Here is a 19,782-nt window from a genome sequence, read left to right as displayed (position 1 = left end):
CTTCTCTTTTTAATATATTCTTATCTTATAATTTACATCTAGAACTGGGCTTCCCAATTTTTACATACCAGCTCAGAAGTGTCCAGGAAATTTTCTTCTAGATGCCACCTCTTATTATAGAAGCTAGCTACTTCAGATAGCTCAAGGAAGTGAGCCAAGCCTTATGCTCTGTGCAGGCAAAGTCAGAACGCTTTCAGAGTCAGCAGGCTCTTCCTCTGGATGCTAACTGGTCAAATCCTGAGCACTGGGGTGTGCATATGTAACCTATATCCTGACAGTGAGGTTGTAGAAATACAACTGGAGCAGCTTTCCCTTGCAAGGTGGAGATTTACGGACACGAAAAGCTTTCCTCAGTTGAGTTTCTGCTTTAAAGCGCTTTATAACAGTTTTATAGCGCTTTAAAGCACTTTATAACTGTTATAAAGCGCTTTAAAGCAGTAGTGTAGATCCTGCCCTGGAGTCTCTGCATCTGATGAAATGGCCAGTAGTCCAGGTAAGTCTTTAAGATGCCATAAGGATCTTTTTGCCAGGGGGTGTGTATAAGGGGGAGGGCCAACCTAATTCAGCCTATCCATGACGAAAGTGTGAGAAGTGAATCAGCTCCTAGTTTTACATTATTCCCCCACCCTAGATATAAGGGGAAAATAGGCATGATTTCGTCTTGGTAGATTCCACACACACACACGAAAAATAAATCCGTAGGAGCCAGCAAGCTTGACGCAACTCATAACTGAAAACAAGGATTCAAAAATAGTTATTCACCTACGTAACAAAATTCTTTGACATTTAAAATTTTGCTTCCCCCCCCCCCCCGCCACCCCTATGTTCCTTTATTTAGGACTGAGCAGATTCAACACACTATCTTAACGGGTTTGTTTCATTAAATAAAATTTAATATTTTAACGCAGGGAATCGTTTTCTCTCTCCTCCTCGCTTCTCTTTGGTGCGCAGGTCAATGAGTTTACAATTTCGCTGCACAGCGAAAGTATCAACGTCGAATGCTTTGCTCTGTTTCTCGTTGGCAGAACCTGCGGTTTCAGTCGAGCAGATTCGGAACGAACTGGCATCAGACCTTTTCCAAACGACGGTGCAGACTTGGAAGTTCTGCTCTGACCCACATTAGAATCGTTGCAGTGATCAAATAAGCAAATCCAATGGTTATTTAAATTAAAGTCATTCCCCCCCCTGTGGCGAAAGTGTTATAAATGTCACCTCTGATGGTCCGTTAGAACGAGCTTTGATGGCGCTCCCGCAGATTCGTCTATCCCACATTTTTGCGGTTTGACAACCGCGAAAACTCCTGATCGGGGCGATTATCTCCCACGTTACATTACCTAATTCTGCGCTAAAAAACTCTGCCTCGACGCGCCTCCTTCTAACACCAGTAAAGCAAGAATGTGCGAGGGAAGAATCGCCGGCTAGGCCTCCTCGCACCTGCTCCATCTCTGGAACCTAGCTGCCGTTCCGCATTCAGCCATTCGCTAGGAGCCCCCCCTCCCCCCCGTCCCACAGGAAGCCTGGGGCGGGTGGGAGAAAAATCCTTAATTCCGCCGAAGCGCTCGCGATGAAACCTCAAGAAGCACCGCCGACGTCCATGGCGAAGGCGCCAACGGCTGCTTCCCTCCCTCGTGTCGAAAGCGCGGATGCGAAAAACCAAGTGGGAGAGCCGGCGAAACGGTCACCATAGAGAGGGAGGGAAGGAGGTAGCACGTATCGCGAGATCCAACGCGAGAGTCTCGCCTGAGTGCTTTGGCCCCGCCCCCTGGTCCCTGGCGGCGGCGGCAGAGGCAGCGGGGTTGTCACCCTTTTCCCCTTCCCTCTTCTTCTTCTTCTTCTCCCCCTTGTCCTCCCCTCACAGGTCGCGAGACGAGGCGAGCGGCAGAGCGCGAGGCGCAGAGGGAGCGCGAGGCCGAGCGGCGGGAGGGGGCCGCGCGTGCGCCCCCTGAGAGGAGGAGGGGGGAGGAGGAGGAGGAGGAGCGGGTAGGAGCAGGTGACGCGCAAGTGGGAGGCGGCGGCGGCGGCGGCGGAGAAAGAGCGGGCGGGCGAGCGGGCAGGAGAGCGCGAGCGCCCTTTGTAGGATGGGGGGGCCTCGGCGGCAGGCGAAGAGGCAGCGCGCGCGCCCAGTGGCGAATGACGGGTGTGTTTGTGGGGGGGGGGGAGAAAGGAGGGAGGGAGGGAGGGAGGCCGAGCGAGGACGCGCGCGCCCCACACACAGAGACAGAGAACAGGGGTGCATCTGGTGGGCGGGGCCGGGACACCTGAAGGTGGGTGGGGGCAGAGTGCAAATTGTGTGCTGTGCGGGGGGGGGGAGATCTTAGGAGGAGGCTGTAGTGGAAAGGAAGGCCAGGGGGGAGTGTGGGAGGATGGAGGGGAGGAAACAGTGCCCTGAGGAGAGACAGAGGTGCCTGGGTAGGAAGGTGCCCTGTGGAGAGGGCGGGGGGGGGGCGGTGGCATTGGGAGAGGCTTCTGAGGGGGTTGGGGGTTGGGAGGGAGGCGCCCCCCTTCCCCACAGGCACCCTCCCACCCCACAGGAACACACACACTTAATATACACATCTGTGTGTTTTCTGTCTGGGAGAAGTTTATTGGTGGTATTGGGAATTGCTCACCTCCCTGGGGAAGCATGAATTTTAAAAAGGGGGGAGGGGATATTTTGTAGCTGTAAGGAATATTTGGGTGCCTCAGGAAGGTGCCATAGGAAGGGGTGTTCTGATGTCATGAATGTGGGGGGCATTTGGCCACAGGAGGAGGGGTGGCTTTTTGGGGGTGGGGGTGGAGATGCCTGAGGGAAGGGGGACGTGAATCACAACTGCTTGGCCGAGTCTGTTGGCAGAAAGGGCTGAGAAACAATAAATTGAGAGTTGAAATGGAAAGGGGAAGAGAAATCTGGCAGGATTTCAGAGGGAATGAGAAAAGGGGAGATCTTTGATTGGTGGAAAAGCTTAGGTTTTCCATAGGGGAAGGTCTCTGAAAGTGAAAGATGAGGATGAGCAGAGGGAATGGGAGGAGTTAAGAATGTATTAGGGGCTAAAGTAAGGGAGAGAAAATGATCCCCTTTGAGACCTTTGTGAAATAAACTAGGTATTGTTGAAGAGCTATGAGGAATGGTAGTGTGGCAATGATAAATTACAAAGCTGGAAGGCTCAGCCTTTAAAAGGTTGCAGGGAAGGCATCAGGAAGTTAGGAACATTGAACTTTGCAAAATTTGTAAAGGGAAAACAGTTCTTGGGGTGTTTGTCTGCAAAAAGAATTGGGAATGAGTACTTTAGGGGGTTATCAAGTAGATCTCTTAAGGAATGGGAGCTGTTACTATGAAGAAGATGATATTTTTATAAAGCTGAAGATTTTTGGAGGAAATAGCGTAGAACCATGTCAGAAGAACAAAACTGGGAATTTCCACCTCTTTCTTCAGAAACATAATACACAGTATGCCATCTTCCTCTGGCTGGGTTCATCTTGCTCTATCTTGGTTTAGTATCAGTTTGTATTATACCTATTGACATTTAGTTTTAGGAAGCTAAAATTGTTGCATAGTCTTGATTAATTTTTTAATATGAATAACTTCTGTTTATAAGTAAGGAGGTGGACATGTCCCCAGGAGATAGAATTTGGGAGTCCTGATTCTCAGCAACCCCTGTTCTATCATGCTTTCCACATAAAGCCATACTTTTTGTTATGCTACAGCTATGCTGCTGCATGAGAATGTTTCATAATTTGAATCCATCCATAGAATATATATTTTTACTCACACTGCTTTCTTTTTTTAAAAAACGCCTCATTTTTTCTGCTTTCTTCCTAGCGTGTCAAGAATTCTGTTTCGCATTATGGACTGAAACAACTCCAGTCAGGCTTTATTGGGAAGGAGGAGAAAATACTGCTGTATCTATTCATTGGATTTTGCCAGTAGCTTAACCACAGGAGATAATCCACAACAGGTACAACGTTATGCCCGCCTTTTGCTTTGTTAATTTATTAAATTTTTAATCTGCCCAATAATTTATTTTCTCTAGGCTTTCTTGCCATTCCTTTCATGTTCCATTTCTTTTGAGATCTGTATGCCTGTCCATATGTAACAAGCAGATTTTTAAAGAAATAAATATAGTGACTAGAATTCACTGAGCTTTCCAAGCTTGCTCTGCTTCTTGGAATAACATTTGGCTCAAGTAATGTTTTTCTTTATATTTAGTAACAGGCACAAAGTATGAATGGGAGGTGGGAATTGTATTACATTTACAGTTTTCAAATATTTAAAACAGTATTAGAAGCAAGAGGGGAAATAACCTTGAGGTCAGACTAGGATGGAATGTCTTGAAATTTATGGTAAAGTAGATTTTGAAGCTTCTAACCAATAAGAAAAGGAGCTTGTGGGATCTACCACTTTGAGGTTTTTCAAGGACATGTTGGTTGGACGTCTGACTGGGTGGCTTAAATCATGGGGTATTCAGATTAGGGAGACAGTTCTGATTCTGTTAACATAAATTGTATAGGTTAATAACTTTTTAAAAAATAAAACCAGGCAATGAGCATTCCATTATTGTAAATGTCTGCTCCCAGAAAATTCTGGATCCTCTGTAAATTATGGACCTGCAGCAAATTTGCATGATTTGTTTTATTCTAGATTTGCTAGTCATGGAAAGAAAAAGTCCATAATGCCCCACCCCAACTATTGAAAATCTTATTGTGACAGCTCTTGGCTTCCGAGAATGCACCATGGACTGCCCACATGCTCCCAAGCATTTTTTCACAATCATAAAGGCTGGAAACATGTTTTTCTTAAAACACACACACAGACACACCAAAAAACACCCCACAGACCCTGAGGTTCACAGGCAGTAATTTTGTACTTAGTACCACATTGTGCATATTTTCTGAGACTCTGCAGAATTATAATATGCCTACAGCAATACAAAACTCGATAGTTGTAGAATCTCAAATTCAGGGAGCCCTATTTTGAGCAGATTCAGTGTGATTTAACCTTCAAACGTAGCCAGTTTATTTTTACTTTTTTTAAAAAAAGGCCTTATTGGACACTTGAATACCTTGGCATGAACTACTGACCCTTGTCTAATATTGGGATTTTCAGACACTAAGCCATGGTTAGGGCTCTAACCTTTTGCAGCATATGGTTAGTGAACGTGTTTAAGTTGTGGTTATGTACTAGCCACCATGGTTAGGAATGGTTCACATGACACGCTAAGCCGTAATGTTTAGCTGAACATGCTTAACCACCGTGACTTAGCATGTTGTCTGAACAGCGTCACTGTAAGTAGAATTGCAGAGGAGGTTAAATGGAGTTTGGATAAGAGATATAGTTGTTTGGGAGAAACTCTGTACCATTTGCCCCTTCAGGCAGCTTAATATCTTAGTTCTGGCATATACAGAGGGGGTCTGCAGATGGCAAAGGTGTTCATCTCCAAGATGGCTGGGAGGGGCTCTCTTGTCATTGTAGATCCTTTCTGCTTGAAGTAAGCAAGCCGGTTAATGTATGCTTTGTTTGGCTCCACTTCTACCCCTTCAGTGTAAATGAGTCAGAATGGATCAGGAAGGTGGGGGTGACTTCCAGAAAACCCCTAACTTCCAGTGGAGAAACTACAAGCTCATTGTTGACCCAGTGCTCAAGCGGGCCCCGCACAAGATCTACCGCTATGATGGAGTGCATTTCAGTACCAATGTAAGTCACAGAACTAGATTTTTATTTGTATCGAGTAGGGGGAGGAATTGGTTGATTGCTGCTGAATATGGTAGGGTGGTTCTCTTCATCTTTCTAGCCTTAATATCCGTCGGTCTTTCTGAGTGCCTCTTCATACACTGTCCAAGTTCTCAGCGTTTGCTTCTCCTCTTCTCTCTGAGGTTTTGGTGGTGATAACTCCTTGGATTTCTCTCCAGCTCTGAGAGGACAGCAGTGTCCAAGGCAGTGTTACTCAAATCACTGGATGAGTCAGCTCTATGATATCACCTGTTCTGTGTACCTGCTGCTCATTGCTACAGGCTCCCCATTCCCAACTGCTCCAGGTTTTTTGTGCCATTGGCTCTAGACAGTGGATACTTGAATGTAATAAATACTAATTGAATGCTTTGCACAGCTCTAAGCAGGGCTGGTGCCTAAAATGGTTGATGTTTTTGCTTTTGAAGAATGGAGGCTGGCATTTAAGAATTTGACATTTGTGTTAGTCTATTTGTTTAAAAACGTTGAACATGCAGTGCAGTACTAAAGGTAACGTGGGAGGTGGGCCTTTTGTGCTGACAGTTACTGGGAAAACAGGTGTATAAAGTGAACAAGGAAAGGTGCATCTGCCTCATGGGCACCTGTTGATGATCTCTGGCCTAGGAGGCTATCTCAGATAGGGATGAACAGGTGATGCTTTGGGTGAAGGAAGCCAGGAATGCCTGAGTTTCTGCTTAATCGCTCAATGAACCAATCACCAGAGGGAGTTAAGAATGTTAAAATCCCATTGGAATAGATGGAACATGAACAGTTGAAACCCATTGAAATCAATAGGAGCATGAGTCGCTTAATTTTGTATTTATCGCACCTATTGATCAAAGTTTCTTTGGCCCTGTTCAGAAGATACCTTAAACCACAGCTTTAACCATGGTGAATAAGGCAAGAAGTCTTATTCACTGTGGTTAAAGCTGTGGTTTAAGGTGTCTTCTGAATAGGGTCTTTGTCTTTAATAGCCAGAAAAGATGCAAACAAGATGGGTTTATGTCAATCTTATGAATTAGGTTGCATAATAGCAGGGATTCTAGAACACAGAAAATGCTTTGATTAAAACTTCTGTTAGACAATGCTGGCCTAATGTCTGTTTGTCTATAACAGGGCAGGATGGGAAGCTTGTGGCCCTCTAGATGTTTTAGCCTACAACTCCCATGATCCCTCACCATCAGCTATGCTGGCTAGGGCTGGTGGAAATTGTAGGCCAGAACACCTGGAGGGCCACCAATTGCCCACCTCTATTTTATATTTAGTGCAGACCACACACACCTGACTCCGTTCAAATGATACACTTAGGCCATGACTGTTGGCTAACTTTAACTTCTGTTATAATATCCATAAAAATGTTTCTCCTTGTTTTGTCTTTAAAGTCTCCATCAGTACTTCATTTAGAGCTGTTGTTAAATTCTCCCAAAAGAGATGGTTCAATTCCAAAACCCTCTTTAAAATGAGAACACGCAGTGTAGCAGTTGAAAGTTCATAGTCTCTGCTTCCTAGGTTACCTCCATGCTTGTAAATTTTCATTCTTAAATGTTAGCCTACTTATGAAGTTTCCTTTGGATATTGGTTCCGTTATGTGTTGGTTACAGATCCCCCCTCTCCCCAAGCGCTTAATGAACATTGTTTTCTTCTGCACTTTGAGGCAAACCCCTCTTCAGATTTCTTGGAAGGAAGATCCACTGAAACCAATGTACTTATTTCAGGATAGTGTGTGGACAGCAAACATGCATCATTACTCTCAGTTTACAGTCAGAGGTTATTTATTTATTATTTTATTATTTGTAACATTTATATCCACTGAATATAATAGAATCTCTCAGGAAATCACAATATTTCAAGATTCTTATCAATCTGTCTCAAATATCATTTCCCCCCTGAATGCAGTAGGATTTGGAATCCCAAACACAAGGAATTATATCTCTTTCCAACCTCCTTTGCTATTTTAAACATTTTTCTACAAAAAATACTAAGCTTGCAATCCTAAAACCACTTTCAGTAAATCCCATTTAGCTATGTGGAATTAGTATCCTTAAACTCATGCTGTAGGTGTTTGCCTGATTTTGCTTACATGCACCTTAATTTTTAATTATTGTTATTTCTCCAAGTCCTTCTGGATAAGGCAGAAGATGATTCACATGCATCCTTCTCCTCCTTAACTTTTCTTAAACTCTTGATGCCAGTTATAGCTTTAGCAACATAGCCCTCGAATTAAATATGTACAAAATCCAGAACTTTCCACATTTCAGCACTGAGGGGAATACCAAAAAAATTAACCAGCTCCTAACTCCTTGAGATATTCCGCTCCCTGCAGCCAAAACAAGAGTGTGTCTTCCTTCCTTTGTTTACCATCCCTTTTCTTGGCACTATTTGACCTGATTGGTTTCACTTTCTTGTAGCCTGCAGTGTCCTTTACCTTCTAGATGTTGCTTTGTTTGGGCACTCCCCTGAGCAACAGAAGCAGTGGTGACAAAGACACAGTTTCAAAGCTATGGAGAACCTGGGAGTAGATGGAAAGCAGAGGGGAAATGTTGCGTAATTTAAACTGTGATGAATTAATAGTTTGGATTATATGAGTTCAAATAAGAATTGTCGACTAGGAGGTCCAGTCTTAAAATCCACTCAATAAAGAGAGTGGGAAGTGTATAGCAATCAGACTCACCATGGTCCAGAATTTTCCCTATGTTGTACCCTAGTAAGCCATGTGTATATTGGAAGTTTCATTTAACTCAGTGGAATGTATTTCCAGATAAGTCGTTCAGCGCTTTCTTGAGAGTGAATAAGGCCACAATCTGAAGGTCCATATGCACACCTGGGCTTTTCTCCAATGCTACTACCAAAAATGTATATGGTACTGTAATTTTGCAGAAGTGCATTAAAGTATTTGTCTTCGCCCTCCTAACAGTGAGGGTAGGTCAGTGTTAGTTCCCCATCTGTATAATGGAAACAAAGAGTGACTCTCCCAAGGCTGTACAATGAGTCCATGCTAGCAGTGGAACTTAAATTCGTCGTGCCCAGATCTAAATCCTGCCCTATACAGATTCTTATAGCCTTCCTCAAGGGCAGCTCCCAATATGGCTCATTCATGCGGGCACACCTATAGACAGGCCCGTTTCTTATTCTGTGGGATTGCTTTAAAAAGAAGCTCGGCTGCTCACACGTGAGAACCACCTGGGCACACGCAGGTTCCTTAGCACAGAGGAAGAGTATCTTCTTTTCCCATTACAAATGGCAAACCGCTATGAAGAAAATGATGTGCAGGGTGGATAAAAATCAATGTGTTTTTTTAAAAACAAACAAACAGATTTTTTAAAATTTAAATCGGATTTTTTTTTAATAAAATGCTTTTTGAGGAAAAATATAGCTAAAGATAGTTTTCTATTTAAGATACATTATAATCCAAAGGTTATTCATCATGAAATAAGGATTAGTTTTCAATTATGTAGCATAAGGCTGTGTATTCATGCAATGTTTAAATTTTTTGGTAAATTAATTCCATTAATCCATTCACAATGTCATGCTCTTCCAGAGGTTTCTGTACGATTATTGGGCAATTTTTCTATCTACAAGATATTATCACAGATGCTTGGTTTTACAGTTCTCAAAACTGTGAATTTGTGTCTGCAGAGATCACAATCCCATTGTTCTTTTACAAATCTATGTACACAGAATCAACCCCTTACCACTTAAGTGCTAAGTTTCAAAAAACTCAATGAATAGAGTGCACTTTGGGGTGGGGTGGGGATCACAGGATTAAATCAAGCCTTTCTGAGTAGTGATTTAAATCGTGATTTAAATCATGATTTAAATCAAATTGATTTAAATCAAATCCACCCTGCACTTTAGTAATATGGAGGAGTCTCCAGTAGCTGGAATCAGGAATACATTATTCCTTCTTTCTAGATCTGGGGCTTTTGTTGTTCTCTGGATAATTCAAAAGATAGTGCTTGAATGCCTAGGAGTGACTTGTTTGGCTGTGATGCTCCTGCATTCAAGTGGTGATGTAGAGAATCATAGTATGTGACCTGAACTCTATCCCAGTTGTTACCCCACCTTTTCCCTGAAAACCTAGGACCCTTCAATCCAGCGCCACCTTTTTCAATAATTGGGGACAGTACCAAGGATGTTTCTTTTCCATAAAGGCCTTTTGAATCATCGTTGTTGTCTAACAAAGTCTCCCTTTATCAAGGACTCGGGTCATGCCCCTGTGGGTGATGTGCGGGATCCCAGGCGCAGGATATGGTCCAAAAACAGAGACCTTTCCCTCCCTGTCCCAAAGTTTAAGGTAAGCTACACTGTCCCAATCATGTATTTTTCTTCAGTTTGCCTGATGTTCGTAGCCTCCAGGTTCATTAGTGCAGCCTCATCTGCCTTTTTTGCAGGCCCACTAAATGTCCTGTATGCATGTGTAGTTGCATTTTACACTATAAATACGTTGGTTGAGTTCTACTCTAAATAGTTCTGGGATCTACTTGCATCTTCAAAGATCTTTCCACAGTGGGAGAAGTTAAGTAGTGGAGAAGGCTGGGAACTACGTGAATAAGAAATTCAGTTTTATCGGCTTTGATCTTAGGGCTGAAAGGAGAAATTCTCGCGGAAGGGGGATTTGGAAAGGCAGGAAAGGGGGAAATGACTTTCAGTGATAAGGGAAAAGACAAATTGACTGGCATCTGTTTGCTTATGTTAACGTTGTTGCACTCCTTTGAATATAATGTTGGGAAATGTCAGTGGATGTGTATCTGGACAGTAAAAAGTAGAGTAAGTAAGAAGACACATTCTTCAAAGAAAAATCCAGAATGTGCCTTCCAAAGAAGCTCTGAAAATTTAGAAGATCTAAAATAAATAAATAAAATACATTTAAGATCATTTGCTTTAGCTTTGGCATCGTGGATTTATATAGAAATGGCAGTTTTGTTTTTGCGAATCGCTAGAGTATTAATGGGAAAGGGAGGAGTTGTGTATCAGGTAACCTTTTCTGGGGTAGAGGTGAAGAAACATGCCATAGGGGAAGGCTGGGGATCTGTACAAGTTCTGTCCAGCAGCTGCGATTTCTGAACCCGTCCTTGCCAGCAAGTGCTAAAGTCTTTGCCTGTTACCAGTTGTATGGGATGCTTTTTCTTAATTACCGGGGCAGTGGGGGTATGGCCTTTGGTGATTGGTTTTAGCCTACTCCATCCATCTCTCCTGTCCTTGCTGCAGCTGGACGAGTTCTACGTGGGCCAGATCCCCCTGAAGGAGGTGACCTTTGCCCGGCTCAATGACAACATCAAGGAGCCCTTCCTGGCTGAGATGTGCAAAAAGTATGGCGACATTGAGGAGATTGAGATCCTCTACAATCCGAAGAACCGCAAGCACCTGGGTCTAGCCAAGGTGCTCTTCACTAGTACAAGGGGAGCTAAGGAAACCGTAAAGAACTTGCACAATACTTCGGTCATGGGCAACATCATTCATGCCCAGCTCGACATCAAAGGTAGTGCTCTTTCAGACATCCTTCCTGTTCGGTATTGCCGCAGAGGTTCAAAGTACTATCCGCTTTCAATAAAACGGCTTTTTCTGCCCACAGGTCAGCAGCGAATGAAGTATTATGAACTGATTGTGAATGGCTCCTATACACCCCAGACTGTTCCCACTGGGGGCAAAACACCAAATGAGAAGTTCGCAGCAGACTCGGTAAGCCTGCAAAGCTCTCTTGTGTGAATTGTCCAGAGTAGTTTAATTTTGGGGCCACTTTCATAAGAGGCCCAACCAATGAATTTTCTTCCTTTTTTATTACTTGCTTGTTGGTCCAAACTCCTGTTAAGAAAATTAGCCATCCTTCTACTCTTTCCTTGTATTCCTACCACCACCACCACCACCACACCCCTCCCTTCCCTGTGCTGCACTTCACTCATTGCCAACTTTATAGTAATAGAAGTAGTAGTAGTAGTAGTAGTAATAATAATATTTATTTATTTATTTATTTATTTCTCACCCGCCTCTCCATTCTGATCGAGGCGGGGAACAACAGTAAACGATAAAATACATAATACTCAATTAAAACATAAAATACATTGCCAGCTACGGATTATTGATGCCCTGAGCTGATCAGCGTAGTCTCCAATTAGACACATGCACACTTTATCTGCCAGAGTAACAAAACAATAACCCAGTCACGCTCAGTGATTGGTACTTGCCCTAAAGGTGGCTGCATTTTGGAAAGCTTGGTACGAGCCACTTGATTGTGCAGCGACCTGTCATACATGTAAGCTGTAGCTGAGAAACCCCTACATGAGGATTGAACTGCTCTCAATTGTCCTTTTATAGTCGGAGTCCCGAAGACGCCACTCGACCGATTCCTCCTACCCTAGCAATGCGATGCCTTCAACGCCTGGCAATGGCACACCTTGCTCTCAGGACACTCCCTATTCGAGCGGCCGACAAGACACGCCTTCTTCATATGGCCAGTACACACCGCAGTCGTCCCAGGGAACTCCATATACCCCTCGGGGAGGAACACCTTATTCCCAAGATTCTGCCTACTCCAGCAGGTGAGTTAATCCCACTCCCTCAGCCCTCCTGGGGTCCCAATACAGCTCTTGGGTTTCCTAAGAGGCCATATTCCCTTTCCTCCAACTACCAACCCTTGGCTTCCTGGCTTTTGTGCAGTTCCCCCCCCCCCCCCGGTTCTAAAAAGTAGAAATGCTTCTTCTAAGGCATCATTACTGGCAGTAATAGCTTTAAGCTAAAATATGCTGCTATTTTGAGAGAGGGTTGGCTCCGCCCCTTTTGCCCCACCCACCACTGAAATGCGCCCCCCCCCAAGAGCTTCTGTGAGGTGGAATCTGGCCCTCGGGTTTTAAGAGGATCTGCACCCTTGCCCTAAGCAGTGGGGGGAGTGATCTCAATGGATTGAGGCCTAGTTAAGTGGGAGAGTCCAAAGAGAAGGGTACTCATCGAACTGTTTCTTCTTTTATTCTCTCCCCAAGGCAAGGGACTCCAGGCTACTCCACCTACCAGCCAGAGTCAACATCGTACAAATCTCGTCGGCATGAGAATAGCTTTTCAGACTCCTATTCCCGTCGGCATTACTCTTCTTCGTCCTCTTCGTCCTCCTCCTCCTCCTCTTCCTCCTCCTCTCACTACCGCAGCAACGACCATCACTACCCACCCTATAGCCAACCGTTTGATGGCGGCAGCAGCAGCAGCAGCACTGCCACGACCAGCAGTAGCCGGTACCAGCGCCTCTCATCCACCTCAGAAGGGCGGCCTTCCTCCTCCTCCTCCTCATCTCATCGCTCCCACCAAAGAGAGGACTCTGGCTTCCATTCCCGACACAGGGAACGCTCCCAGCGGGACGATACTACTCCTTCCTCCACAGCTGCTGCTGCTGCTGCTGCTGTTGCTGTTGTTGCTGCTGCTGCCACCACCCCCACTTCTTCCTCGTCTTCATCCGTGGCGACACCGTCGGATAGTGCTCAATTCCAGAACAGCCACAGTTTTGTTCAGCAGAGTGCAGAACATTTCCCAGCCCCCAGTGTCCTCTACCCGTCTTACACAGCCACTCCAGAGCCCTTCTCTGTACCCACCGAGCCCCACACTGTGGACCAGGACTACCGGCTGCTCCCCACAGCCGAAACCTTCGCTGCCAACTCCCTGCCTCCCACGGAATTTCTTGCTCAGGAAACAAAAGAGAACATCAGTCCGGCAGTGACAACCGCTCTAGGGGTCGATGACCGATCCCATTCTCCTGCTGACCAGACCTCCCCGGCCCGATCTGGCTCCCCTGCACCGGAGACGACCAACGAAAGCGTCCCCTTTGCTCAGCACAGCAGCTTGGACTCCCGCATTGAGATGCTGCTGAAGGAGCAGAGGTCCAAGTTCTCCTTCCTCAATTCGGACACGGAAGAGGAAGAGGAAGAGAAGGGGGGGCTCAAGGGGGCAGAGCCACATGGGCCCTGCACTCCACCGCCTCCCCTTCCAGTCAGCTTTGAAGACGTGGCGCCGGCGCTAGACGTGGGATCAGGAGCGGAATCCCCCAAAGCCAACGGGCAAGACAGAGTAAGAGCAAAAGGTTTTGAATGTGCTGCTATAAATGAAAGATAGAAAGATTAACAACAGGGTATTCTAAAATATACATTTCAAGCTAATCATTCTGGCTTCTACCCTCATCAGTGGCTGCGCTGTTAAATATATATAACACACCCACACACACACCACATACATAAAATTAGCTCCTCGTATAGGTTAATAGCAAACTGATTCTATAGATCTTTATATCAACGTGTGAGAGGGAGGCGTCAGCTGGCTTGGAGGAGTCCTTAGCTTTGCGGAAGTACAAACTTTCTATAGAAGATGGGGAATCTAAGGTATGCAACCCCCCAAAACAGCCCAGTAAGGACTGAGGAAACAATGCTGAGTGTCCCTGCGGGTGGGGTAAGGAACAACCCACCCCCACCCCCAAATCAGGGTTGCAGGGAATGGATTATCCTGGAAGAGGGCATTGCTAGCTGCCTTGAACAGGGGCATTTTACACGGCAAACATTTTGCAGGTGGCTGTGTGTGTATACGCATATGTTGCTATATGTGTGTGTGTGTCACTATTTCCTGCAATTGGAGAACAATTACGCAAATTTATGGGTTTTTTAAACTGTGTAAGTTTTGTTTACATGTTTGCCACAAAATTTCAGGTATCATTTTTGTTGCTTTGGGAAATTTTAAATCCTTGTAAACATTAGGTGGGCTAGGTAATAGTGCTTCGATGTTAGGAAAACAAAGATGGACTGTTGGAAGAAGCAGATTATAGGAATCCTGTTTCCTGACTACAAAAATCACCGCATTTCTTGAATATCAGTCCTCTTGGCAATTCAACTCTTTTAAGGTTTTCCATTTGACTCGGAGGGCTAGGAACTAATCAGAGTATCTCTTGGAACTGTGAATGGGAGGATAATAAACTCCCAAAGCCAGGACTCCTATAGCTGAGCCTTCTAGCATTGTAAAATGTTAATTTTGTGACAGGTTTGTTTAATGCTAGGACTGGGCAGATGAAGTGAATATTAGGCAGGAACGGGGATAGTGTGGGTTTTTTTGGAGCTGCAGAAGATGGTTGCCAGCTTTGCATTCAGGGATGCAGATAACCACAAAAGGTGTGCAATTGGCTCACAATTCCGCCCTCTCTCTCTCTCTCCTTCCCCTTTCTTAATTAGGCATCTCAACAGTCATCAGGGGAAGACATGGAAATCTCCGAGGATGAAGCAGAGGTCGAGCCCCCGACCCCTGTGACGGGGGTGCCGGAACCCCATTTCCCTGTCCTGCCATCAGCCCTGGGCCACCTGCCGTTGGGCGTGTCGTCCTTCACTCCCCACCACCGACCAGAGCCTCCCCCTGCCTACCCCATACAGCCTCTCATGTCTGTCTCCCTGCCGCACCTGGCGGGTAAAACCCCCTCGCTCCCCAGCTATGGCCAGGTCGGCCCGCGTCATGCCCCCCGCCTGTCGGACTTCAGAGGGAGGGCGAACGTGGTAGGTGGCGGCGGCAGTGGTGGCGGCCGAGGGCCCCCCCACATCTACGACTTCGTCAACTCCATGGAGCTGATGAACCGGCTGGGCAACCAGTGGGGCGGGATGCCCATGTCTTTCCAGATGCAGACCCAGATGCTGAGCCGCCTGCAGCAGCTGCGCCAGAGCAAAGGCCAGTTTGAGGACCCCTTCCCCTACCACCGGGAGGCGGCTTCTTTCTGTGGCCGGCCCCTCTACGGCCACGGCTACCTACTGGACCAGGGCAACCGTCACTTCCAGCGAGACCAGCTGTTTATGCAACAGCCAACCGCCGTCGGGGCCTCGGAGCAGCAGCCGCTGCAGCAGCAGCCGCAGCAGCATTCCTCAGAGCAGCCTCCCCTTCCGCCTCCGCAGCGCCTCCTCGATTTCCGGGCAGCCCCGTGGGGGTACCAGGAGGAAGTGGCCGCCCCGCCGCCACTCCCCAAGGACCCCCACGCCTGTGTTGTGGACAGCGTCCTTGAGACACTTATGCAGGAGATGAAGAGCATCATGCAACGCGACCTCAACCGCAAGATGGTGGAGAACGTGGCTTTCAACACCTTTGACAAGTGGTGGGAGCGCAAGGAGGAGAAGGCCAAGGTGACCGGTGGAGGGGAGGTTGAAGGGGCTGGGATCCCTAGTCCGGGGACGGCTTGGGGCCGAGGAGGTTTGAGGCAGGATTCCTTACTCTTGTCCCAGAGTTGGGATGGAGTGTTGAGAGGTCATGGGGAATCTAGCAGACCCAGGAGATCTGTGGCGGAACGTAGGTGGGGCACACACCATTTTGCATGTCTTGCTAGTAATACATCCAGTGAAGGTAGATTGCCACCTTTCCTGAGACTGCCTCAGCCTCAGGTTGGAGATGAAGCACTGGGTGGCGCTGGGGAGAGGTAGAAGCTGAGCAGAGGAGTGAAGGGGCAGGATGTGTGGGGATGGGAGCTAGAGCTGCCGGTGAGGCTGTAGGAACTGGGCAAGTGAGGATGAAGCAACACTGGGCACGTTTCAAGCTGAGCAAATCTAATCAGGTTTCTCCGTTTGGGATGGAGCGCGTGAGCATTCAAAGGGAGAAGAGAAGGGGTGCTATTTGGTAATGTTTTGGCAGACGCCAAATCAGAGGCACATGATCAGATGTGCCTCTGTGTTCTCCTCCAGCTTGTTCCGCTGTTTTTGAGTATACTTCTCTGAAATGGTTTGTTCTGCTACCCCCACAAACCCTGACCTTTAAGCCCCCTTTCCCCCCCCTTCCCCCTCACGTCTGTCACTAATGCTCCGGTCTCATTATCTTCAGCCCTTCCAGAGTACTGTCAAACAGCCAGTCAAGGAAGAGGAGAAGGACAAACCCAAACTGAAAGATCCTGCTCTGTTGTCCCTGGTCGACTGGGCCAAGAGCGGTGGCACTGGCGGCCTGGAAGGCTTTGGCTTTGGGACCGGTTTCCGAGGAGTTCTCCGACTCCCGTCCTTCAAGGTGAGGGTTGCGTGTCCTCTTGGGCTGGGCGTGGCTGTAATCCAGTGGCAGGATCCGGAGTCTTGCTTTGTTCAGGAGGCTGTGGGTGGGATGGGGGCAATTTCTCTTAAGAGGCAACGGCTCTGGTTTGAGTATTCCTCCGAACATTGGCTCCTTGAGCCCTTTTGACAAAGGGAACCGACTGCTCCTCTTGTTGCAGGTGAAAAGGAAAGAGCCCTCCGAAATCTCAGAGGGCAGCGACGTGAAGCAGCCACGCCCTTCTACTCCTGCCGAAGAGGATGAGGAAGGTACGTTGCTTCATCCCCAGAATTTTACATTAAACTTTTGTGATTAGCAAGGCAGTGTTTCGTGTTTTCATTTTCAAATGAACTCCATCTCCTTCCATTCCAGATAAGGAGTCTTCACAGGTTCCCAAGGTCTCCAAGAGGGAGGATGAACGGACCAAAGGACCAGGGAAACGGCGAAAATTGTTCTGCCTGGACAGCGAAGGGGAGGAGGCATCTGACGACTCATCCTCTGAGAAGGTGAGAGAACAGTGTTCCTTTTTAGCTGGGACCATCTAGCGGAGGCTTGTGGGCCGGAACCCTTTATAGATTAGGATCTCCCTTTATATTCTATTCCCCCCCCCCCCAGAAATCAGTCAGAAAACAGAGTGTAAGAGTCAGGGGCTGGGCCTTTATTGTAGAATACTTAAATGGTCTGGATACTGTAGTCCCCCTTTATTCATTGTTCCTGGCCAGGTGTCATTTTGAGCTCTGACTGACAGGACTTTCACCTTTCCCATAGTCCTCTTATTATTATATTATTTATTATATTTATTTGTATCCCGCCTTTTGCCCAATGCTGGGCCTCAAGGCGGCCTTACAAAGTTTAAAATATACATGGGGGGGAGGGAAACAAAACCATAAACAATTAAAAAAATACACAACAAAATTATAAGACATTAACATAGATGGAGGGCTGGATTATTCTCCAAAGGCCTGCTTGAACAAAAAAGTTTTCGCCTGCTTCCGAAAGCCCATCAAGGAGGGAGCCAGCCTAGCTTCCCTGGGAAGAGAGTTCCAGAGCACCAGAGCAGCCACCGAGAAGGCCCTCTCCCATGTTCCCACCAAGCGTGCCTGTGAAGAAGGTGGGACTGAAAGAAGGGCTTCTCCAGAAGATCTCAAAGCACGGGCAGGCTCATAAGGGAGAATACGTTCTTTCAAATAACCTGGACCCGAATCATCTTAACCAGCCATCTCCTGCTGTGCCCCTCAGTGTGCCATTTCTCCTCCACGTCTATCATGAGCCCAAAGCCTGATGTACTGATGCTCCTTGCCTACACGTGCCTCATATCAACGGCACGTTGGCTGAGAATTCCTACCCCTTCCTCTTCCTCTGCTCCCCCATCCACTCTCACCCCTGCTGCTCTGTATCAGCCAAGGCAGCCACAAAAGGCAAATCTTTCCCCCGCTAGCTATTGCAATCCAAATCATTCTGCTGGGCTTAAAGTTTCTTTTTGGCCTGATTCTGCCCAACCGCTCCGAGACTCATGAATTCAAGCTAACCGTTGCTCTACGTACCTTTCGCCTGGTCATGGGCTTGTTGAAAGATTTAGCCCTTGAGAGACTTTATTCCACTGTCTTCACAGGAGGAAGAGGAAGACCGGCGGAGGGAGGAAGAGAAAAAGGGTGCCAGAGGGCGCAGCGCTAAGAATGAGGAATCTGAAGGTACTTCCCAGTTGGTCGTGGGGGACAGGTTGCTCAGTAGCCGGCAGTCAGCCATGAAGCATTGGTAACACGTTGGCATCATTAATGCTAGCCTTCATAGCGGGTTTTTGTTGATGTGGCAATCAAATGTTATAGGAACTTCTCTGATCAGTATCATTTTAAATTTATGACTCGTACTGCCACCCGTGTTATGGGGGTATATGCTTCCATGAGGGCTAGAATTTAACTCTTCTCTTTAAAAAAATAACAGTGGAAGCCCTGAGGTCCTTTGTAAGCTAGTTTCTGGGCCTGGACCACATTCTGCACTCTGGCAGTGCCCCCCTCCCCCCACGCGGTGGGACCTGCACATAGCCATCGCTGTAGCCCATTGTGTCCCTTCATCCCTGGTACAGATGGAGCTGAGAGCGACGGCTCTTCCAAGTATTCCCTGTACGAAGAGTCCGACGAGGACAGCGACAGCACATCTGATTCGGAGAGCAGCTCTTCCTCCTCTTCTTCCTTGTCGTCGTCGTCCTCTTCTGATGAAGAGGAGGAGGAGGAGGAGGCTGAGAGCATGGAGGAAATGGATGACTCTGCCATGGGCAGCTGCCCCACAGAGCCGTTGAGAGCCGTGGAAGAGAAAGCGCGGCAAGCAACGGATGCTGAGCTGGGCAAGAAGAAACCAGAACCCGCCCTGCTCCAAGGTGAGAAGCAGAGCCCTGGTCCCTTCAGGCTTGCTGGGATAAATGGTGGGGAAGATTGAGAGAAGCTGGGCCTGTCACAGTTCCTGAATTTTGGGGGCCAAGTTGTGGATTACCACATTTGCACTTGCTAGCTCCAAAATCATACGGCTGGTTGAAGCACCTGTATATTATCCCTTGGTAAACTCACCCTATTCCATGGCTTTCAGTACCACCTATCTGCTGATTTACCTCTCTGTCACAGAAGTTCCTTCCTCTGCTCAGTCTCAGATCTCCTAATGCCCCTCTGATATTTCCACTTGGATGCTTCATCATGGTCTCAAATTCAACCAACCTCCTCTCTCCTCCCAAAGCCCTCCTATATTGCTTCTGGTGGGCTGCCAGATCCCACACACGCTCGTTTACCTTCCTTACCTTATTTGAAGTCTTTATCTTCAAAGTCCTCTATGACACCCTTCTTCCTTCACATTTTCCCCGAAAACTCAACTTTTCCGTGAACTCTTCAGAACATTACTCTAACCCCAGACCCTGCTGTAACTAAGCTAAAGTGTTTGTAACTGAAATAACCACATATTATTGCCTCTTATTCCCTTCCACATTCTGTCTCTTGTCTTTTAGAAGAAATTTTTAGAAGATAGGCCCCTTGGGATAGAGTCTTCTCCATTGTGAAGTGCCACATTTCTAGATGGAGCTAGATAAATAG

General features: G+C 46.8%; 1 protein-coding gene across 2 annotated transcripts in view; it reads left to right on the top strand.

Annotated features, from left to right (window-relative positions):
• The first annotated feature begins 2,083 nt into the window (after nucleotides 1-2,083).
• SETD1A (SET domain containing 1A, histone lysine methyltransferase) overlaps nucleotides 2,084-19,782 on the top strand; it is a 33,943-nt gene continuing 16,244 nt past the window's right edge. The window contains exons 1-14 of one of the 2 annotated variants that reach the window (XM_063138612.1): nucleotides 2,084-2,137; nucleotides 3,800-3,935; nucleotides 5,519-5,671; nucleotides 9,903-9,998; nucleotides 10,913-11,183; nucleotides 11,277-11,383; nucleotides 12,017-12,240; nucleotides 12,679-13,750; nucleotides 14,896-15,825; nucleotides 16,514-16,690; nucleotides 16,890-16,977; nucleotides 17,081-17,214; nucleotides 18,321-18,399; nucleotides 18,792-19,082. In XM_063138612.1, the coding sequence (XP_062994682.1) occupies nucleotides 5,534-5,671; nucleotides 9,903-9,998; nucleotides 10,913-11,183; nucleotides 11,277-11,383; nucleotides 12,017-12,240; nucleotides 12,679-13,750; nucleotides 14,896-15,825; nucleotides 16,514-16,690; nucleotides 16,890-16,977; nucleotides 17,081-17,214; nucleotides 18,321-18,399; nucleotides 18,792-19,082 (3,607 nt within the window). In that variant the 5' untranslated portion in view covers nucleotides 2,084-2,137; nucleotides 3,800-3,935; nucleotides 5,519-5,533. Of the gene's footprint in view, nucleotides 2,138-3,799; nucleotides 3,936-5,518; nucleotides 5,672-9,902; nucleotides 9,999-10,912; nucleotides 11,184-11,276; nucleotides 11,384-12,016; nucleotides 12,241-12,678; nucleotides 13,751-14,895; nucleotides 15,826-16,513; nucleotides 16,691-16,889; nucleotides 16,978-17,080; nucleotides 17,215-18,320; nucleotides 18,400-18,791; nucleotides 19,083-19,782 lie in introns of those variants that run through there. The other variant, XM_063138613.1, reaches the window with a different exon arrangement.

This window comes from Elgaria multicarinata, chromosome 11 (assembly GCF_023053635.1).
Source record: "Elgaria multicarinata webbii isolate HBS135686 ecotype San Diego chromosome 11, rElgMul1.1.pri, whole genome shotgun sequence".
Lineage (NCBI taxonomy): Eukaryota > Metazoa > Chordata > Lepidosauria > Squamata > Anguidae > Elgaria > Elgaria multicarinata.
The sequence above is the reverse complement of the archived record's forward strand: the minus strand, read 5'-3'. Positions and strand labels throughout refer to the sequence as shown.